This window comes from Malurus melanocephalus, unplaced genomic scaffold (assembly GCF_030028575.1).
Source record: "Malurus melanocephalus ecotype Western Australia unplaced genomic scaffold, MMel_1.1 scaffold_514, whole genome shotgun sequence".
Classification (NCBI taxonomy): Eukaryota; Metazoa; Chordata; class Aves; order Passeriformes; family Maluridae; genus Malurus; species Malurus melanocephalus.
The window spans coordinates 136,981-159,959 of NW_026623746.1; the positions used below are offsets into that span (position 1 = coordinate 136,981).

Sequence of the window (22,979 nt, forward strand, 5' to 3'; positions counted from 1 at the left end):
TTATTTAAACAGAAAAAAACCCCACACCTGAACACAAAAACCCCCTTGCATTATAAAACCCAACCAATCAAAAATCTCCTGCATGTATATTTGACTTTTTTTTTTTTAAATGCTAGTGGTGTTCTGCCTGTSTATGTTCATGTGTGCAACTTGGTAATGCATTTCTCATTATTCCATTGTCAGTGGACATCTGGGATGTCTCTGATTCAGGTTGTAGTTCACTTGGATGCAAAATCAGTCATATCTTGGAAAGTAATCGCACAGTGGTGGAGACTGTGCTGGAAAAACAGGATACTCAGTCTTGCTTGTGCTCCTGGTAGGGGGAGATCAGTTTTGCATCTGAAACTGATCTGTTTTAATGAGCTGCACTTTCAGTTTGCTAATGTTGTTAAGGTCATCTTGTAATAATGAGAAGTGTTGGGTTATGTTTGCATTAATGTCCTGGTCTGGAGAATGAAAGTTGAAGCAACTATTAAGTTTTCATGTGTTCTTCAGAGGTATTATACAAGTATTCTGCAGGACCAGCAAAGACTGTTCAGGGAAACAGCTCAGTTTTTCAAATAATGTGTTCTCCTACAGCTTGGTGACTACCAATCCCATAAATAGACACACACTGAGGTCTGAAATGCAGACATCAGTATTATTCCTGCAGATAATAGCAAATTTAATAACTGAAGATAACAGGGCACTGTTACAATGTCAATGTCTGTCTCAGAAAACCTTCAGCTATAACTACTGCTGTTCTGCCTTGTCACAATATTGTGTGTATATTTATGCCTGACCTTCCCGTGGCATTGCTGAAACTTGAGCATCTTGCTAATCTCCTTCCATTTTCCCAAGCTATGTTATCACATCCAGCTCCATCATGATGGATTCCAAACGTTTTCAGCATGCAACTACCCTGTTCCAAATTCCTGCCTTCAACTTTCATTCTTCTGCTSCAGCTCACCTGTTCCAGGGTGGGTGAATCCGAATTGACAGAYGGGTAGGTGGAGATGGATCAACCAAGGACCCGGGAGGAAACTTAATTTGAAGCGAATGTGTTAAATCTTCAGGCGGTCTCAATTTGCTTCTGGTGTCTCAAAGAGCCCAGAGGTCACGTATCAACAAGTCAGCAAGTCCCTCAGAAGCCCATCTGGGTGAGGAGCAAAGCTGTGTTTGCTGTTTCCTAAATCGATGTGAGTGGGGTGAGTCAGAGCAATGTGGGAGTGCAGCGGAACAGGAGAGCTGAGGCAGAGGAGTTTGCAGGCTCTGTAAAGCTGCTCTCTCCCGGCTGGAGCAGCATCTTGGCCTGTTGTCTGGCCTCCTCTTTGCTCTCACAGCCAGCTTTTCTCCTCTCTTGTTCTGTCTCCTGGTAATTAGAGCGCCAGTGTGACTCTGCTCAGTTCTGTTTTCGGTTAATTAGAGCTGGGCCCATAGAGCAAAGTACAGGGTTGTCTGTGTCGGGTTTTGCTCAGGGCCTTTGCCAGGACATCCCTGGTCTGTCATTGGGATCCGGAAATCCTTCTCATTGCTGCTCTGCAGTGGGGTGTGACAAAGACTTGGGCTGATGAGGAGTCATTATGTGATGCTGCTGGCTTGGTGTGCAGTTGGAGCAGCCGTCCCTCTGCTGTACATGCTTTGGGAGTAATGAGCRGTGATGCTGGAGAACAGCAATGGCCTTGTTCTCCAGCAGTGAACTGGCTTAGAAGACTGATGCAGAACTCCTCGGGAGCAGAGGGAGGGAGGAGGGTAAATGAACCKAATCACATTGCTGGAATTTGCTGTGAAAAAGAATTTGTGCATTCAACACCAGAAAGCTAAGGCTCAGTAATTTCGATTAATTTTGCTTCTGCCCTTTGGATTCTGTAGGCTTTCATCAGATTAGAGCCCTGAAGTAAAAGCTTAGTCACGCTGTGCCTTGTGTGTTGTTCTAGGGTGTTGATAAAAGACAATTATAAATAGACTGCTTATCTACAAATTCTGTATTTAATTATTTTACACCCAGATGCCTGTTACAATGACTGAAAACCCCAACAAACTTCTTAACTATTTATTGAATGTAATTATTTAAWATACTTGGTAGACTTCAAATAGGTTTTTTCTTTTTAATAAAGAGTCTTTGATTACTGCCATCTGCACACCCCCTTCCCTCCAACAACAACAAAAAAATCCCTGAATGGGCATTTATTTCAGGATGCAGCAAAATTTTGTTTTATTTTAGAAATTTCTCCCCAGCAGCTCCTTTTTTGGATAGCAAGGTGTTGTTAGTTTGCTTATGTTTCTACTTTMGTGAAATACTCAAACAGAAGAAAGTGTGTTTGTGCATGTTGTTGCTTGATTCAGGATATGAGCCAGAACATAAGTTCACCAAAATTGATGAGAAGCACTAAARGAAGAGCAGTGTTCTGGAACAGTATTCATGTGGAACTCCTGGGTTCTATAGTTGCTGTAATTGTTGGTTTCCGTGCAGAGGTTTGTTATTTATGGGACAGTTTTTATTTCAATGTTTACAGAAACTCTTGTGGCAAACATTCATCTTATCTCAAACTACCAACTGCATTTTGCTCTGAGTTCAGTACTGACCTTACTGAATAAATATCTTTATTTACTGCCCGGCCTTCCTGTCTTCCTCCCTTCCTAATCTGCCCACTGTATCCTGTGCTTTTGGAGTAGTGTATGTTTGGTTCAGCAGAGATTTCCCAYGTGTCCCCAGAATTAATCTTGCCTTCTTTTCATGTTTTCAGCATTTGCTGTTCAAAAGGCTCCAAAGCTTCAGCTTTCAAAGATTTTATTGTCATGAAAGTACTGAGTTCTTTTGAGATTGCCTTTGAATCTCCAGMCACCACTAGTGCTTTAGGTTTGAAATTTAGAATCAGTGTTCCAAGTGAGTGAAGAAATGCTTTACTAAATTGCAGAAATCTACTCAGTTCCAGTTCTAAATGTCTGTAGATACAGGGGGGAGGCAGGAGCAGCTCAGGCATGATTGATGTTAATGCATTAATTTTTTTTATTATTATTTTAACAGTTGGTTATATGAGATTATGGCATTGCATTTTCCTGGTGACACTTGGTGCAATGTGCAGTAAGACTTTGTTCAGGTGGTCACCATCACATTCTGCCTGGTCTGAGTTRCTCTCAGGATTCTCCTGAAGTATTATTGTGCAACTTTGCTGTTATGTTAGTTTTTTCTGAGGTTCTTGTAAAATTTTTCAAGCAATTACATTATCATTTGCAGCATGACTTAGAATGTCACAAAATCCATCTCCTGGATAGTACAGGCTTAGGAGCTTTGAGGCTGGGTACAAGCTAATCCTAACTATGATGTTGCACAGATCAACCAAAGCTAAAAAGACGTAATATTTTTCATCTGTTTCATGTATGAAGTGAGTTTTCTGTTTGTACTGTTTTTTTTTTTCCATTTAAAATGTGAATGTATCAAAATATTTGTCATGTTGAGTAGTTCTTGTGAATACCAGAAGGTGGCATAACTGATTTTCCTAAAAGCTTTGGATTGCAAGAAATGCACATGATGATATTACACTGATTTTGAAGCTGTCAGTGAAATTTTGGTCTAAGGGAGGCTGGATCAAATAAGACCTTAACATTTAGGAGAATTATTTAAAGGTATACTCATTCTGCTCTTTTTTCAAAATGTGAAGCTCTTGTGTGCTGGTTTTTATMGGTAAAGTCTTTGAGGTTGGAAGTAGTTTACCTGAAAATACAGGAAAGAAGGAGGAGGGTTGTCCATCGTGTGTAATGAARTTCTTTCCTGAGCTGTTTCACAGAATCCCATGAACACATTGTTTCAATATCTTCACCAATTTGCAAAATGAGACCAATTATATTTATTTTAAGCTTTTTAATAAGTGCTTTGAAAGAATAAATTATTAGTATGGTAACTTATAAATAATAGTTTTCTGCAGTCGCACCCCTAACCACAGGCAGATTTATAGGTGTATCAGTGCTAAATGTTAGAAGCACAATGTGAAAAGAATGTGCAAAAGAGATAAATAAGCCTTTTAATGACAATCTATTTTCAGATAATATGTATTTAATTCTAACTGGAAACTCAGTCTTTGTTCAGTATTGCCCTGAATTTATTGACAAGCTGATGTAAGAAGGTATTAGATGCCATCTCATTTGATGCCTTCCTCATTAGTCTATCTCAGGGGCAGACATCTCTACYGTGGTGTTGATTAAAAAATAGTTAAATACACCTCAAAGGTAGGTATTGTTTCCATTCAAAGTTGCAGGAGTGGCCTGTGCCAGAGAAACTGGTGTTGATTCTGCATTAAAACCTTTGAGAATAAGTTAGATTAATTGATGCAGGTCAACCCCGAAACTTATGACGGATTTAGATGCATGGGATTTTTTTTTCTCTTTCCTTCAGCTCCCTCTGGCAGACAAAGCCCCGAATTACAACTGCTTTACTTTGGACTTTTTCAGGGAAAGGTTTGTCCCAGCTCAAAGTTATCACGGTTGCTTGCTGTTCTGTATGTATGCATCTAAAAGATATTTTCAGCTGTAGAAAAGTAGATTACTGCAGCTGCAGAAGGTGCTGAAATACAGATATTTCTTGGTTTAGCTGACTCTTGCACTGTGTCTTTGTGCACTGCAGCTGTGCAAAGCTATTKCACCCCAAGGACCTCTACACCACGCACATCAATTTTAAATTTTTTTTCCCCCTCTCTAATGTGGTCTCTCCTGAGCCTGCTGTGATTCACTAGAGCAGCACAGAGGAGAATGATGTGACTGTTTTGTATAGAATTATTTGTGGAATTAAGACCCTTTTTTTGCTGACCATAAGAGGTGGGTGGAAGGAAGTGATGCAGCTGTGCTGCTGGTGGCTGTCACCAGGCTGAGCCTCCCACCCACCTCTCTGCAGTCCTCTCCTCCTCTGAGCTTCACTGATTTATTTTCACTTCTGTGTGTCAGAAGGGAGCTCTGTCAGGTGAAGGGATGTGGCCACGTGTGYAGCAGTATAAAATGTAGAAAACTGCCCAGAGTGTGAGGAGTGCTGCTGAAAGGACACTGGTGAGAGCACTGAACTTCACTTTTGAATAGGAGTTAGATGTTTGAAGTTTTATGAAATAAAGATTTATAATAAGGARACTTTAAACTATTTGATTTAAGTAGCTCATAGTTTTTAAAAATTCAAGTATGATTACCATTCTTCCATGGGCCTTTCTAAAATCAGCTTGTACTTTTCTTGCTGTGTGCAATTATTTTATGCAAAGCAGCATGTCCTGATTTGATCCTAAATTATCCATATTGGCTCTAAATAGGGATATTGCAATTGCAGAGTTCTTCCAGTCTGCTAAGTGAGTATCTTAAAATTTAAATCTGCTTTTGGAAACGAATTAATAGCTTGTAGATTTGCCCACCATAACAAATTTGAAATAACTTGCATTCTTTTGAAACTTTGCCTAGGAAATGTAGAATTTTCTTAAAATTTATGTTCTCATAGAGAACTAGAGATGAAAGCAGATTGTAATTTTCTGTCTAAATTTAATTATTACACAGGAATTTTGACATTCAGTGATTTAGAAGTAGAAGATAGTGGTGTATTTCAGAGAAATGGAGCTTCTTCATATTAAGAATTGTTGTGATCGTGCTTTCTTTTTTCTTCTGGAAAAAGTCTAAATATAAGCAAGGTATGCATTTTGAAAGTCTTATTTTTTTTTAAATATTAGTGACCACGAAGATTGGGCTAATTGTGTGGTGTGAACACACTCGATGATTGTGTTGGATACGCTCCATTCAGTGAATGTGAAAGGCTGTGGCCTTGGGTCTTTTGTACAATAGGACTCAACAGTGGGAACTTGAAGAGAACATCTTTTTGCCATAAGGTGATTGATATTTTCTGGCAGGTAGTACCCAGCTCTGCTGAAATCTTGCAATTCAAGCTGTTCCACACATTCAGGACTGCAGTGGTGGTTGCAGGTATCCTCAATCAGCATTGAGCTGCAAGCACTTACCTTCTGTGCCTTTGCTCGTGGCTCTCTCCCAAGTAGAACCTGTGAAAATGATCCATTTTTGTCAGTTCTCGATGCTGCTGCTGGGAATAGAAGTGTAGCAAAACGAGAGACCTGGTTTCTTGATTYTGATTTCCTTTTGGGAGCAGGTGGTGCCAAGGTTATCACTGGCTTGGTTTGCTGAGGAAGGGAGGATCCTGAGCAAACCAACCAGGGAGTTCCCCCATGTTGTATTTCGGGGAGGAATCTTTGGACTATACATACTTTTGTCAAATGGGAGGAGTTGATTCTTGATTGCCTTTTGCTCACAGGAAAAAAAAAAAAAAAAAAAAAAACAAAAAAACAACCAAAGTTTAATACAAGACTCTCTTTTTTCCCCACACTGCTTCTTCAGCTGTTCTAGCTTTGGTATTAATTCCACCTATTCTCATAGCATTTATTTGAAATGATCACTGGTCTTGAAACTCCTTTTCTGGTGAGGAGAAGTTATCCTTTTTTTTTTTTTTCCCTCTCACCGAATGTGAGAAATTGACACTAGTGWTAAACAATTAACATCAGTGACAAATTTGAAATTGAACTTTTTGCTGTCTAAGCCTTTCACATGTCCCTATGTGAAGGCAAACTGGTGCTCAGTCCTGGCCTCTGTTCCACTATTAAATTGTTTAATATAKTTGCACCATTAGAGTCTGATGTATAAATGTGTTTAGGCATACTTTACTAAAAGAAATTGAGCAGCCAACACATTGTAACAGCTGTGGAGAAGTTGTTTAGAAATAAATTCTTTGTAGTTCACAGTTTGACCTAATGAAAATAACTGTTGCTTCAGACAATTACCTTCAGCAGGGTCAGTCTGGCTGCTGTGACTGTGCATTCAGGCTTCTGTGTTGATTTATTAAAATAATCACCTGGGGAAGATGAGCCAAGTTCTCTGAATAAATTGGTGCTAATTCAAAAGCATTTCTTCTTAGCAATGTGTTGTCAGCAAAGTRCATGGGCTTAGATCAAAAATTGGAAACCTTCATTAACTCACTTTGGTTTTACCTCCTGCTAAGTGTTTTAAGACATTGTTTTACCTAATAACTTTTATGTAACAGTAATTTACCCAAGCAAAACTGATTATTTTTTTCATATTGTAACCTGTAGCTTGTAATTAAGTTAACAGTGCATCTAGACAAATCTTACCTCAATTTTAGAAAAATCCTCTTCAAGAATACACACAAGAAAATGCAAGGCATCCATAAGGGGCATAAAATAGAACCCATTTTCATGGTAAGAAACTCACACTTATGAATAAATTGAAAAATATTTCTGAGACTCTGTGTAGCCACAAAACATACCTGAAACAGACTTTGAAATTTTAATAAATTAATTCTTCTGAATATTAAGTGTGAATACTGCAAGGACTATGTTCATTTCTTGCTTGTGTCCCTTTTCCTGCAAGTTTTTTGGGAACCTGACTTAAGTAAATTAATTTTGGTTAAATCTTAAATTGTTTGAAAAATAGTTGATTGCGACCTTATAGGAAATGGTGTGGGGCTTTTTTTTAACTCTTTGCTGTTGCTGAATAATTTAAAGAAATTCAAACGTTAAGACTATCAAATTTTTTTTTTCATTTATGAATGGTGCAGAGACCAGGGTTAAGGGCTTTTGAAGAATGTGTGAAATGGAGAAACTGATTTCTCACCATGATTCCTTCTCAGTCAGCCAGCTGCTGTCACTTTGGTTTGTTAAAGACCATACACTTACTCTGGTAGCCTCAAAATCATGTGAGAATCTGAATCTTTGCTAACTGAGGTGTCTGGAAGGGAGGGGGAAGTGGCTGTGTCAGATGCAGGGTGATATGTATTTGTCAAATATATATAGAAGTAGAGTATGTCTTTATAGAGAGAGAGTGTTTATATGTGTGTGTATATATATACACACATGCTGTACACACAATCCCATATATATAGTATGCATATGTATAATAATAACAATTTTCACCGAAATGATGTATCCTAAAATGTTACTGCAGCAATTTCCTCATATATCCAGGAAAAAATGCTGAGTGAGTGGATAGAAAACTGCAGCACTTCTTGATAAACACACAGGACATGCCCTGACTGCTTAACTTAATATTTAAAGATTTGGGATTTTTTTCTGTTTGAGAAATGGTCCCACACGTATTGCTATAGAGACAGGAACCTGCTCTGCTTTCAGCATTTGACAGCAGGAGGGGCTGGCTGCAAACTCAGTTTATCTCACTTCTTTATGCTTTATGGTTGTTCCTTGAGCAGTCAGCCCAGTTTAAAAGAATTAAACATATTTGATAGTAACTACTTTGTAAACGTCTCTATTTCATTTATGAGGCCGTGTGCATCTTGATGTCTACAGTACAGCTGCTTCCAAAAGATGCTGCAACTTATGCCTGGTGTCTGAGGGCTTTTTTACCCCCAATTATAAAAAAAATTTCTTTGAGACAKCATGGCAGGTAACAAGTCAAAGTACAGATGTAATTGTCAGAACTGCTTTTAAATAGTTTAAAGCTAATATCTAAAAAAAAAATAAAAATAAAAAAAAATTGGAAGGCTGTTTCTTAGTAAGATAAATCTTCGATGTTTCTAGAAAAGTAAAAGCATTGTGAGGTACATATGCCAATTCTATATTTCAGTGTTTGGGGAATGTAACAGTGTTGCTGAGAGAGGACTGCAAATGTAACTGCAGTGGATTCCTCCTTRGGCAGAGATTTGTTTTCCCTTTGTRTGAATTTTGGTGTGAATATTTTGAYGAAATATGGTCAAAGAAATTGTRTTAATTAACTRGCTCRTATATAGGGCAGTRCTGTCAACACCATCTTTTAATTATTCTTTTCCAGTAATTGGAACAGCTGCAGTTTAATAGACTGAAAAGCCAGAGGTAAAGTCATGAGAAGCACCCATGTGAAGTGGAAAGAGCTGAATAAGGAAGCTGATTAAATTATCACACGGTCAGTTTTTTAGGGAACCTGTAGAGAAATGTTGTGCATCCTTATTTGCTTCTGTTCGGTTTTTGGACTTGTGCATTTGCAGCCATATTTAAATTGCTGAAATGATTTTGATATTGAAATAATTGTTTCATTTGAGCTCCATGGCTTTGGGACTATTTCATTGGATTTGGGGGGTTCTGCTTTATTTTCTTCTGTATCAAAATRGTCTTGTATAGTGTAGGATGCATCAGCTCAGCAGGCTGGTGGTTTGAAGATATAGAAAAGATCAGAGCAATTCCTCTCAACGTGAAACTGATTTTCTGCCTTCAGTTTGGAGCGAGTTCTGCTAGTGCTAATATCATAAAAGAGGGATTTTATTGTATAATGTGCATTTGAAAATGGAAACATGATTTTGTATCAGTGAATTTTTAGAACACAGGTGTTGGGGAAAAGAATCTCAGAAGTTTGAATATGTTTACTGGTCCTWCTATTACCATTTTAAGGTATTTTTGTTGTTGAGTCTGGCATCTTTTATTTTACAAACTCTGTATCAGTAGGAAATGGTCTAAAAATAGAAAACATAGTATTTGTGACACAAGTATTTAGACCTTTCTGTTTGTCTGTCTGATGAAAATGGAAGATGTACATCACACTCTCACTGTAGCTTTGACTGTTTTTCTTTCTGTAAAGCTAAAAGAGGCATGAGGTTTGGAAGTGAGAAGACTTTTCAGGTCATGCTAGGAAGGGTTTGGAAGACTTGAGAAAGTTCCCATRTAGCATAACCCTGTTTTTCACCTAGTGCTTTCGTTTCCTGTTACAGTGAGCAGATGAATAAAAGGAGAGCGGTAAGTAGCCCGTTCGAGTGGAACAGCAAGTTTTTAAACTGCAACAAATCACTTGACTGAGGAAGTATTTTTTTCAGTTCTGTTTTTAACAGTTTAAGAACTGAGRAAAAAGGTTAAACTCATTATCTGTRCAAASTGATGAAAATCCAGGGGCATCTCTAGAAGTTGACTTTTACTCTGCTTAGTTTTCCTACAAAAATTCCCAGGATATGAATAAATACTTTCAGACTAGTGCAGTTTTATGCTGCCTGGGCTCTGATACATCATTCTGCCTGTGTCTTTTTCTTCTTTTTGAACAACTGTGAAAGGAAGTCTTATGGGAAATGTAGAGAAGGTTTAAAAGTTTTGTTGGAAGTGCAGATGCCCCAGAAATGTAAACACAGTGGGCTGTAAGATGTGTTGACAGTCGGTATGAACGACACAACGTGGTAGCAGCTTAGCATTCCAGTTGCACGAAGGAAGAAAGAGGATATCCCAAGAAAAGCARCAGAGTCACAAGGGACGTGGTTTTAGCTGTATTCCTGCTCTGAAGATGGGGGAAAGTTTGCAGAAAAGATGCTGTGATCAGCATGCTGGCGAGGGGGGCTCTGTGTGCGATTTGATCATGTGCTTGCTGACTGTGATGCTGTGTGCCTGCTCCTCTTGTTTGGGGCCAAATCTTGCTTGTTGGTCAATAGTGAAGCAGGATTTGGGTGCAGGAATGGAGAAGAGGGTTAGGAAATGCTTTCCTCTGTTAACACAAGCACCTTTCAGTGTCCCTCTCTTTGTGGGATCCGAGCTGTGCTGCTGTTCAGCCCCAGTGAGTCACTTCTGGCCTTGCTGAACATCCCAGGTCTGTAAATTGGCACCTGGGGATCTCACCTTGGGTACTTTTTTCTTCTTATGCYGCCTGTTCCTTTCCTTTATGGCTGAGTTTTGTGCAGAAGTTCTTGATACTCTGTCAGTGCAGCTTTGGAAACACGAGCATGGAAAGAGTTGCTTAAAACCCAAACAATTTCTCACCTTTTGTCCAAACAAGAATAAAGGATGCATAGGAGACTTGGATAATAAATAGAATACAACTTCTTGGCAAGTTATAAATAGTAGATGGTTTTAATCTTGAATGTGAACTTGCTTGTAAGAAAACTACAGAAAACAAGCCCCTTGAATGGTCCTAAAATGATGTTTGATCTCTGCAGTTATCATGGGATTTTCAGGATTTAGGAGTTTTCAACTTTAAGCACATCTCCAGTTTGTGTGCCAAACTGGTGTGTTTTCAGAGAACTTGTCTGGGAACAACTTTCTCGGCAAGGAAGATTCTGCACAGMGCTGTAATGCTGCTTTTGGCCCTCAGAACCAGTTCATTTGAGGATGAGTGGCAAATCTATAGAATATGAGAACAGAAAATGTATATTCAGTAGGTACAATGTACTCCAAGAGATCAGATTCCTTCTCCCATATTTTTAAATGTTCAGCTAAACTGTTAATTTGAAGTGTTAACTAAAATACCAGAATTATATACTGTGATTTTCTGTTGTCTTAGGAATAGTTTATGTAAGGCATAAAATACATAATAATAGTRTTTTCCTCGTGAATATGTAACCAATCTGTGACTGAGGAAGAAAATGGGATTTGATTTATGTTTTTTCTCCTTATGTGCGGTTAGGTGATTCATTTCTCACATGGTTGTTCTTTAGCAAGTGAYAAGCATTTCCCTATTTTTAGAGTACCTGGCACTGCTACTTTCTTCAATTCTGGATTTTGTACAGGGCTGGTGGAGTAGTTTGTGCTGGACATTGGGAGGGATTTGGTTGGGCAGTGCTTGGGATTGCTGTACTTTCAAAAAAAAATGTTTACTGTTGCTGTTTTTTTTCTGCAAAGGTTTTATTTATGTTGCTTGTAGAGTAATTGGAWAAATAAATGGCACCAGAAGCACACAAAGGAGAGGAGGTATTTGACGACTCATGTTGCCCTCTAGGGTGAATGATCTTGCTGGGGTCAAAAGTGAAAAGTAACTCTGATTTCTGTGCCTGTGTTGATTGACTTAAATGTCAGTCAGTGCTTGGGAATGACTCTGTGGCTTGAGTTGGCTTTTATTTTACTCATCAAAAGGGTATTTTGAGAGTTACTTCTGAAAAAGGGATCCATTGATTGTCTTTAGCCTCATTATTTTTTTTTTTGTTTAATGTTAGGCATGCTGCTCTTAATAAATAAAACATGTGAAGATCTCCTTGGGGATGGCAGAGCAGTGAGACAGAGATTTTACAAGCAGTTACCAGTTGGTTGCACTGGCTGCACTCAGTGTGAGGAAGGGAGTAACTGCATTTGCTTGTTTTATTTTAAGACACTTTCTCTGTGATGCTGAATGCAAAAGCAAAGTTGAATGTATAAATGCAAATTCATTTTTTTTTTTTTACTTTGTGATTATAATAGCTGCTAACATCTTTCAACTTAACTTCTAGGCCTTCAGTGCAGATTTAATAGTCTGGTGTTGTGTGTATATGAGACTGGGCACAGTATTGACCATGTGTGCAGCCAAGCATGTCTGTTGGGATGTAAATGCTTGAATTCTTTTGCCACAAGTAAAATAAATAAATAATACAAGTGTGACTTTTTTCTGCTGAAACTGCACAGTYGTTTTCTGCAGGACTAGTGTTTCTTAATACAGCATTGTAAACATTGTTGTCACACCCAGTCGTGTCTGCTCAGCACCAGTTCCTGTGAAATTTGTTGCCTGGGTCAATGCTGGTCATGTGTAATTAAGAACTTCAGAGAAGTGGGAGAGATGTCCTCAATTTTTTGTCCAAGGGGTGCATCTGGTTTTGAAACCCAGTCGGTTAGTTAGTTTAGTTCTTCGTCTGTGGTTTCGATAACATCTTCAAATGCCCAAAATTATTTGGGACAAACATTTTTAATAATGGTGATCAGAAGCAGCAATTATTCCTTGCTGATTTCATCCCAAAATGGAATTTAACATTGTAAGTATCACTATTACAAAAAACCGATCAGAGTGTTGTTATGTTTTTAGAATGCTTGAATTTATAGAAATTTATAGAAATAGCTCCTGGTTCAGTTCTTTATTGCTAAGTACCATGACAGGGTGTTGGCTCTTTAATGAGAGGATTAAGCTGTCCTGATGAACAGAAAAATTGTCATGCTGTACAGAGGCTATTCTGAAATCTGTAGACTAAAAATCTTGCTGTCGTTCTGCTGTGGCAATACATTAGAGGCGATTCATTTTTTCCTGTAAGGTAATCAATATAACTGAATCTCTGCCGCCTTTTCCCTAGAAACCTKCTCTGCTTCTGCATAATACGCTATTAAATTCCTCATTCCCTTTTTAATAGTTTGCCTTCCCCGTTCCCCGCTGTCGTCAGCCCCGGGAGGTCACCAAGCAGAGCCCTGAGTTGCGGAGTGGTCCCTGCTGGGGACCTGCGTGACCATCTGCTTCGTCAGTTCTGGAGGCAATTTGGGAGCTGCTGGGGGGGGCGGTGAGAATTAGATTGTTGATAGCGTTCCTACAAAGACTGCTATTAACAGCCTGCTAGTCTCTGCTTCTCTACCGCAGAAGACAGAGTGATATTTGTGTTCCCATAGCATGTTGTAAAATGCATGAGATTTTGCTCTTCCTCCTTGGAAATGAGAATAGGAAAATGAGAGCATCCTGAACCAGAAGCTATTAGAAGAGCATGCAGAAACCTGCAGCGATTTCTGCTTTATTTTGTCTTCCTAGCTATGGATTAGAAGGACTGATTTTTGCAATGGGCTTTTTCCATAATGGCATTCTTGTATTGTTTGGTCAGAGCTTGCACAGGAGGAAAACAGGCTGCTGAATTTAGTCACTGATCTCTATTAGCCGTGGCCTAAGGCTATGCTGAGATTTATTTCCCATTTGTATTGTTGCAGCTCAAAAGAAGAATGTTCAGAGGATGACAAGTGTATTCTGAGTAGGTATGTTGTTTCATTTTCATATGAAACTCATTTTTTTTTCTGCTTCCATTGGTCAGAAATGAGGTTAATAGGAAGAGAATATAGTACAGTGCTGCAGTGTCCCTCTTAAGGTAGAACAATAGCATCAGAAACAGTTCTTTTAAAATTAGCTTTTGTTAAATAAAACTGCATTGTGCTGGTGTGCAGAGTGCAGTCTTTTCCTTTTTTTTTTTTTAAACATATACTGCAGTCAGTGCTTCCCTAACGAGGTGGCACTATTGTTGAGTTAGAAGGATAAAATCATCATATTGCTTTAGGGGACAGCAGGATTTAAAAGGAGATGCCTTACAGCCCTGTTTTACAGATTGGAAGCATCGGTTTAAGGGCATTGGCAGAATCATTTCCTTGTTCTTAGCAGCAGCCACTGCTGTGTCAGTAGTGTGTGGAATGGAAGTCCTAGTTGGTAGTCTGTTATGGAAACGCTGTTTACTGTTATTGTAGTACCGTGGTGACAACATGCCATTGAAATGGAAAACGAGCTCTCCTGCTATCTGGAAATTCCCAGTTCCTGTGCTTAAAACATCCAGGTCATCGCCACTTTCTCCAGCATACATGTAAGTGAGAGAAATGAGGATAATAAGGTGGGAATTTTTTTCGTGAGACTACCCTGTRGCAAAATACCCTGTTATATATTAAATGACATTGGCACTCAGAATTTTATCTTGTTTGCTATGTAGACCCCCCCCAGATTTTATCCTGGATGTTTCATGATGGATGTCGTGTCAAGTCTTTCCCTTTTTGTTGAAACGTAGAGAAATTGTGTAGATGAAGCCATATTCGTAATGATATTGTGTATGTTCATTTGAAAAGTTTGTGGTGGTGTTAATTTGTAGAGCTGATCTTGAATTGACAAGTTGAGCTTTGAGGCTGGCAGGCTTTTATAGTGTATATGTGAACATTTCCTCCTCCTGACTATTTCATTTGGAAATTGAGCTTGAAATCACCTGCTGTATTGTACTGCACTTTTGTTCGTGTGAGTTGTTGTAGAGATGAAATCATCCTGCTTYGGTCTTGTTTTATTCTTTAAAGTCTTTTAGCCTTAATACAAATTGAATGTCTTCATGAAAAGTTACAATAAAAGCTWAAAACATAAATATGAATCATTCATATCTGAATACTTGCATAGTTATACAGGTTGTCAGTGTAAAGTAGCTTCACAATATGCCTTTGTCTTGCCAAATCCTGATGCAGCTTTTGTTCACCTTTTGTTGCTGTGAGTTCTGTSTTAGCATATACAGGTGGCTTTTTTTCCGCTTCTGTGAAATAAAACTAYTAAGCACAGGGTACTGAATTCCTTCTGCCTTTATTGAAGGAAGCAGCTCTTCCGAAAGGAGGAAGAGTTGTTTTAAAATGCACAAGTAGCAGTGTAGATGACTTTCCTATCTTGAAATTGCTCTAAAGGCTGCTACTTTCCTATCTATAGTATTGCACCCTGAACCTACAATATTAGTATTTTTAGGCTTGAATTGTCGGCTTGCAGATGCTTTTACTTCAGCTGTAACAGGGACATGCTTTAAGAGAGGTAGCCAGGTCCTCTAAATATCTTTTTTGTRTTGTTGCTGAGCATGGCATTGTTACCGGTGGGGCTGAAAGGCTCCAGTGCATGGTCACTATTGTTCTYGGGCAGAAAGGCTGAGGGAGCAATTCTGGTCCACAGAACCTCTGCTGGGCACGCTCCCATTTAAGATTAATTTCCGTGGATATGCTTCAGCCTTTTTATGGGAAGCGTCAGATGTACTTAAGGCGACCAAAAGAGAAGCTATTTCCGATAGATTGCCACCTATTCTGAGTTGTTAAAAAATATGACTTAAATATAAGAAAGTCCCATGATGACAAGAGTTGTGAGACATTTGAGCCTATTTCAGGGAAGCAGTGTCGATAGTGTTTYATGTTATGCTGTTGTTTTTAAATTGTGGTACTCTTAAATACRAGAAAAATCAGAACTAGCCCAGTGTGATCTCTCTGCTGCTGAAATGGAGCATTTCTTTTGTGCGTCGCCTTTAAATTGCTAATCTTAGCCCYGAGAATGCTCCAGCCTTTGTGATGGGGATCGTGGGGCTGATTATCTCCGTGTGTTGAAAGTAAGAGCAGGTTTTGTGATCATGCTTAACTATATGATGCTGAGATTATCTGGAGCATGAGAAATATGTGATCAGCAGCCATAATCATCGCTCGATAATGAGTCAATGTATCTCAGTGTTTAGGAAGACGTTTCTCTWCTGGCACACAGACCTGGCGTTAGGAGGTCTTGTAAAGCTAACGTTAAAATTATTCATGTATTTTATTATAAAGAAWGAGAAACGTTACAAAATGGCACCAATTTAATAAGGCAATATATATCAAGTAATGAGAAAATCCCTTGTAATTTAGGTTGACCAGTAAAATAGGTGATGGAATTAGTTGCTTTCATTGCAGAGATAACAGTAGATTTGTTACTGTTTTGTGTAATCTCACGGTTTTCATATTCATATTTGTAAGTTTTCTGTGGTATGTAGTACTCTGCAAAGGGCTATGTTTCAGTAAAGCGTTAAGGAATAAGTGGTATGTGAAACAAAACATGTATTGATGTAAAAGCAATCACCATAAAACTCTAGAATTCACAGATGAACAATTCTATGCTAGATATTTTGGATCTAGGGTATACAAAGGTATGATTGAGCTTTTAATCCCTTTAATACTTGACATCTYAGTCTTACACAATAGGGAGTTAGTGGAGTTTGGAATGTTAAGTAGGAAGGTCTTAAAGGTGATTTTTTTTCTTGTGTTTAAAATGAAATTCCAGTTTTTCAGGTTTCTCTAGTAAAGTTGACCTTAGCTTTAAAAGCTTCACCCTGCTTATGATTTACAAGCCACTTATTTAGATATTAAACTGATGATCCGGGCACATAGATTTTATTAGAGTTCTTTTGATCTGTGTACCTGATAGCTGAACTCTGCCTCAGTTTCCCTGTAGCAAAATGCTGAGATTGGAGGTTATGAGCAGGTTTGGCTCTTGGATGAAGCCCCTGTGCACAAAGTGCCACTGTCAATCCTTCGCTGTCCTGCAGCTGTGCAGCTGTGATGGCTTAGCTCAGTCTCTGTAAAGTTTGTGGTAGTTCCTGAGGAGGCAAATGTGTGTGAGGAGCTCGTATTGAAGTGTTTTGTGCTGTGAGGAACTTGTGGCTGGGTGGTACCTGAAATAAAGGACCTGTGCTGGTTGAGCTGTGAKGAGCTGGTTGGTGAGGACGTGGTTCTGTTACTGGGAAATCTGCTGGGAGTGCAGGGTCTGTCCCCCTTTCTGGCAGTGGGAAGGAGCAGCAGGGACTCGCTGCCTCCAGCCGGTGGCTTTGTACACCTCCAGTAATTTATTAGAGAGGTTTTCAGGACATYCTGACTCCAAGAAGTAACTCTTCACATCATACTGAGCGTGAAGGSTCCTGCTGATGGGGAATGCAYMSATTCCCTGTCTYCTGGTGGAGCTGGTCCAGAGTTGTKTGAGAYCTGAGAAATCCAGTGACACTGSCTRGAGAAAACTGGGCATTATCAGAATTGGAACMATGGCATGKGCCAGTRTCTGKAGGTGTAGTGCAGCTGGCTTAGTGYTCCAGTCAGGAATGTGCAGCTGTGGGTGCAGGCACATGTCTTTGTCAGGCTGCATTTCTTTCATGGCACTCATGTTGCTGGGATTTAGAATATAGATGCCTTTTGTCAAACAGTGTGAAAGCTGTTACAGCGAGTTTATGCACCGCTGGTCAAATCATATTCGTGTTTGTGGTTGTGTGGACTGTGTGGAGAGAGACCTAGGTGACTTCTTATATTGTGTGGACAGTTTCAGCAAGYAAGTAAGRGGAAAGGACAAAGTGAGTAACACARAAAGTGACTAACACTTGAAAAAGTGGTGTTCCATGGTATCATAGCTGTTATTYAGCATGACTGCCACGTGTTAAAAACAAAAAAGCAACAGTGACTGATATAAGCAGAGGTTAAGAATTAAAGCACTGCTACAGTGAGAGTGAGGAACAGTTCTGAATTGTATTTAACAGCTTTGAGGCGTAAAGGAACGTGAATCCCAATTATTCTTCATGGGGCATGGCATCTCATACTTTAAGAACTAAGATAATTCTTTCTTATTCACACCAGTAATGTAATTTCCTTTTTTTAAATTGTGCACATCTTCCATTAATACGAATGGAAGAAATGTTTGTGGAAACGTAGTAGATTAAAATGCTATGATGAACATCTACAAAGAATTCAATAATGCAAAAATACTATTTGTAAAAACACCTTACAGAGGATTATTCTGTTAAGGCTGTGTCATACAATAATATTCTTGGCAGCTTTTTGAAAAGTTAAGTGTTCGATTAAGTGGTTTTAGTCACCTACATGCCAATTTTAAAGATAAGTAAAATAAAAGAATTCTTAATTCAGAATAATCCATTTGTAATCTTAGTGCTTTCTATCCTTTCACATGGAGTAGTATGTTGMTATTAAATGGCAACAATCCTTTGCATGTGTTTTAATAAGTAACTGATTAATGTTAGGAGAAATAAACAAATGTGGTATTACAAATACATTGCTATCAAAGGGTTTGCAACACAGTCTATCCTGAGTCATGTGATTGTGAAATTTGTCTGATAGGAAATGCTTTGGTCTAATGGAAATCAGTTACTGTGCAGAAAAAACAGGATGAATTCTTAATACTTGGGAGCAAGCAGCATTAGTTTTAGCTGCTTATATTGGTTATATAGGTTAATGCTTTTGTGTCTTCTTCCAGCTCTCTGATTTGCTCTACAGTGAGCTCCTTGAATTCATGCTGTACAGTGATATATACTTAAATGGATATATATACTTACAGTGATATATACTTAAATGGGAAAAGGTGTGTGTGCATAATTCATCAGACACCTGTATTAGTTCTCTTTGGTGAGAGCACCCTGTGTGTGTCTGCTGCCTTCATTGGTAATTTTTAGTAAATGAAYCCTTTTGTTGGGCTCCTGAGTATTTGACAGACTACACAATGTTCACACTCACCTGTCTTTGACAAGATTTCCATTTTATGACATTGCTTCCTAGATATTTCAAATTTCAGCATGTTAAAGTCAATGTGCAGCGCACCTCAAATATTTWTAAAACTGTTCTGACAATACATGCAAACAGATGAATTGGATGAACGGGGAATAGAAGGGGCTTGTATCTTACTAGTAGGAGACTGCTCTTAATCCCAAAAATTTTGTGTATAGAGTTCTCTTTTGAGCCTGATGGTCTTTCTTCTGCCTTTGATACGCATTTCAACAGATTATTCTAGGTTTGAAATATGAAATTTCATTGCTGTAATAAACTGATAAAAATGAGAAAAAACCTCAAACTTGTTTGTCAAGACGTCTCTCTGGGCTATTATTTTTTCTGGAGAGACCTTATAGGTGATGTTGTGGCTTGCAGGTCCCCAGAATTACACACTTCTCCTTATACAGGATGACGTAGCAATATTGACATTGTGTTGTGACACGCTAAAGCATCTTTATTGAATTATCTAGAATATGTTACTCAGCCTGTTCTGCCAGCATGTCAGTTCTGCCAGTTTGATATTTTTGCCATTTTTTCTTTGTTACTGTGAAAAAACCTTGTTGTCCAATCACATTCTTCTYAATGACTTTTCTGGTGTTAGGAGCTATTTTCTGCTGACGTTTGGATGGGGCTGCCTATGGATTTTCAAGAAGTGYTTGGTGAATATCTGGGTTTTAAAAKAATAGTTGCTTGTTCCAAATGGTAATCATTGGAATTGTAGTGTAATAATGTATAGCTATCACACTGAAGTGGAAATGCACATCTATATTATTGCTGTAATATTTTGTCCAGCAGGGACTAAGACTGTAACAATGTCTAAATTGAAAAAATGTGTTTTTTTCATGGCATGAACAAGTCACACACACCTGTTATCTGGCATGCATAAATCTAAACACTTTATCATCTAGGAGAAAAATATTTTGTAATTGAAAGTAATTAATGCACTCTACATCCTCCCCAGGAGATTGCCATAAAGGAATTGCTAACACACTGTGACAGTGACAGAGCAAGAGGAATGGTAGACTGGAACCCAAACCCTAATGTCAGAATCTTTTTCACTTTTTTTGGTGACTTTTAAGCTATCAGAATGATTCTGACCAGTAGATGGAGAAAAAGCCTCCCAACAGTCTTGAAAGGAGTCATTCCTAATTTGGTTACAGGAATACAGTGGGATGTGTATTCTCTGACCAAGTACTGAATGTTCYGGTGCCTCCTTAGACTTGTGTTTGTCTCTAAGGAGCCATTCTGCCAATTTACCAATTTCTGTGTGTGAAAACTAAGGACACATGAGGTGCAACTGTAATCTGCTGGTGCATGCAGAATGGTTTTTGTGTTTTGTAATGTACAGGAAGTATTAAAATGCCTAGTCAAAATTCTAACTTGACTTTTTGAGCACTTAAGGCCAAATAYAAAGAGCAGAAAATAGGTGCAGTCTTAGTCCAGCCTAAACTGTGAAACCTCTGACTGTTGTATTTTACCTTTTTCAACATTAAGGGAATAAAAAAGTTCTGCTTATGTAGAAAAGTTACAGAATGTGTATTTCCTTTACTTTTTCTAATGGTAGGAATCAATAGACAAACACCAACTTYGGCAAAAACTCATTAGAGAACAGTTTCTAATTTAGCATCATTAAACAATGTGAGTCTGCAAATTTAAGCAAYGAATGGCTCAATGAATGCAAACCCTTTGTCAAACAGATAAATGTGGATGTGATACTAAGGCTCCCAGAGAGACTAAATGCTGTAAGGAACAAAAGCTTTATAGCATTGACTGAGCCAAATATTGCTTTGTTTCTGTGGAAAACAAATTTGAATTAACCAGCGGGCTGTAATTATGCTGCAAACAGCTTGAGACCTGTGATTGTTCGTTGTTTAAGAAGGAATTTTGAAGAGAATATTTTCTGTGTGTGTATTCTTGGGAAATCATACCAAAATGGTTGATGTTGCTCAGTCCTACTGGCTTTGTGGCAGCTGATCTTGTGCTGGCTTTGGTCACAGTGTGGCCTTACTAGAAAGTGATACAAAAAGGTTTAAATGATGTTGGGAGTATCTTTGTTTCTATGTTCTCCTGCTTTCCATCCAGATCCCACTGCTCTTGGGAACAGTGACAATGCCTTCAATCATCTGGTTGTAGTAGCTCTCATTATTTCTATTGATGTGGGTTTGTGTGCTTGGGCACAAACTTTTTCTCAATATGGTGATTGTGTGTTGAAGTCCAAAGAGACACTTGGCTATATTAAAAAAAAAGGGGAAAAGAAAGGAAAGGTTAAGGCTTGACATTTAAGTACTAGTCTGCAAAATTTTGCTTATAGAAATAGCTGAAGTCAGTTCCRTGGAGCCTGACTGTGGCTGAGCAAGGGTCAGTGTCCCTGTCCTTCAGGTGAGGTTGTGTTTGTTGTTCTCCTCTGGCCTTGCTGCCTCTGCTGATGGTGCTGGTGGAGCTCCTCCAKCTCTGTACATTGCTGCTGTACTGACCTTCCCTTTCGGACACCGCCTTCAGCTGATCCCTGCAAAGAGCATCTCCTGCTCTAACTGTGTCACAGGAGCAGGTAAAGCTGGTGCACTGCCCATCACCCTGTGCCCAGAARCAGCCTTTGTCCTTCTCTGCTGATYTTGGGGGGTTTGCRAGCCCTGTATCCTCATCTGYTTCCCTTGGCCAGAGCCTTCTRAAAGTAAAAACCCACTTCTCACTGCTTTGTTCTGTTATATAGAGCCTGTTTTTTTCTGTTCTGCTTTTACAGAACACTCTCGGTTTAGCACAGGGGTGGAAAATGGGACATCTATTTGCTTTTTAATTTAAGAAACAGTAAGTTTTACTTAGTGCCTTTCTCCTGGAGATTTAAAAGAGCTCAGTATGAAGTTACTAAACAAATGTTTAAATGTTCTGTTTTTACTGCTGCCYTTCTAATGTATAAACAAGGTCAAGTGTAAAAAGGGAAATATTAAAATATAACATCCGAGCATTGCCCAAAGTGAGCAATGTTCAGCACTAGCTGCCGTAGCTGTTTTAGAAGATTGCATTTACAGTAGTTACAGTGTAATAATTAACTTGAGGCAGAAGATTTGTAAGCTTCTGGTTTGCACTGGAAAGGGTGGCTGCTTTCAAGTGAACAGAATCAAATAGCATTTTAAAGAAATTCAGTAGCTTGACAAATGCAAAATGTTTTTAGTTTCAGCAGCAGCGTYGAGTTCATCTAATAAAAATATAGTCGTTAAACTGTCTTTAAAACCAGTGACATCTGAAGCTGATAGCATAGCACAAGTGGTCATGGTGATAAATGAAAAAAAAAGTTGATTCCCACTCCTAATGCACTGTGTGTGTCACAGAGGTGATCCATGCAAAGTGATTCAGGTTCTGCCTTCCAGTGCTGTTCTTGGGTCCATCCTACATTTGGCTCTAGAGCAGCGGCGGTGTCAGCACTGTCTGCCCCAAAACAGGAACCAAAGTTTGAATCTTCTGGTTGGTCTGTAGAGAGGAGTTAACTTGCTTTGTCAACCTATGGGAACAAAAAAGGCCTTTTTCTTTTCTCTGTTTGCTGGAATCATGTATCTGTTTTAAAATACAAACTTGCGTTTCCTATAGAAACTTTTTTTTGTAATAAGAAGTTATTAGCAAATGATAAAACTGGTTAGTTTTACTGGGTTGCTGATACCATAAAAGAATAGGATAGCCCTGGAATGTACTAGGGTTTTTTGATAGGTCATAAAATCGTAAAGATTTAGCTTTGTAATAAGAATATCCTAATACAAAATTGAAATCTCTGTCCTTGTTACCTCATAAATACCAGAGTCCTGGCACATGCCAGGGGTGATCGCTGCAGAAGCCATTTTACCAGTGACCAGAACACTTGTGGTCTTGGTTCATTGAACAATAATTTGACAGAGAAAATAAGGTGATAGTCCTTTCAAAAATGAGCTGTTGAGCTTCACCATTGTAACAGAATATTGTTTTATTTCATTTATSCCGCTGAGCTCTACAAAATGACAACTCCATAATTTGAATATTCTAATTGAGATTAAAATTTGTCACAATTTCCACTGACTTTGCTTATTATGGGCCACCTGGATGMTTCTGACCTGTTTTAACAGGTTAATATTTGCTGAGTGGTTTAGAAAGAAATTTGCCACTGTGAATCATGTTGTAACTCCAGCCAGTTAAAGTTGTCATTATTTGCTGGAAAGTTAAAGCATGTTAATATCCACACAATGCGTGCTCCATATT

General features: G+C 38.7%; 1 protein-coding gene across 6 annotated transcripts in view; it reads left to right on the forward strand.

Moving 5' to 3' along the window:
• Positions 1–22,979, forward strand: part of KLHL13 (kelch like family member 13) — a 61,614-nt gene that overhangs the window by 16,836 nt on the left and 21,799 nt on the right. Inside the window, exon 1 of one of the 6 annotated variants that reach the window (XM_057381532.1) lies at positions 13,582–13,676. The exons of 4 other annotated variants lie outside the window; for them this stretch is intronic. In XM_057381532.1, the coding sequence (XP_057237515.1) occupies positions 13,597–13,676 (80 nt within the window). In that variant the 5' untranslated portion in view covers positions 13,582–13,596. Of the gene's footprint in view, positions 1–13,581; positions 13,677–14,024; positions 14,270–22,979 lie in introns of those variants that run through there. One more of the 6 variants, XM_057381527.1, reaches the window with a different exon arrangement.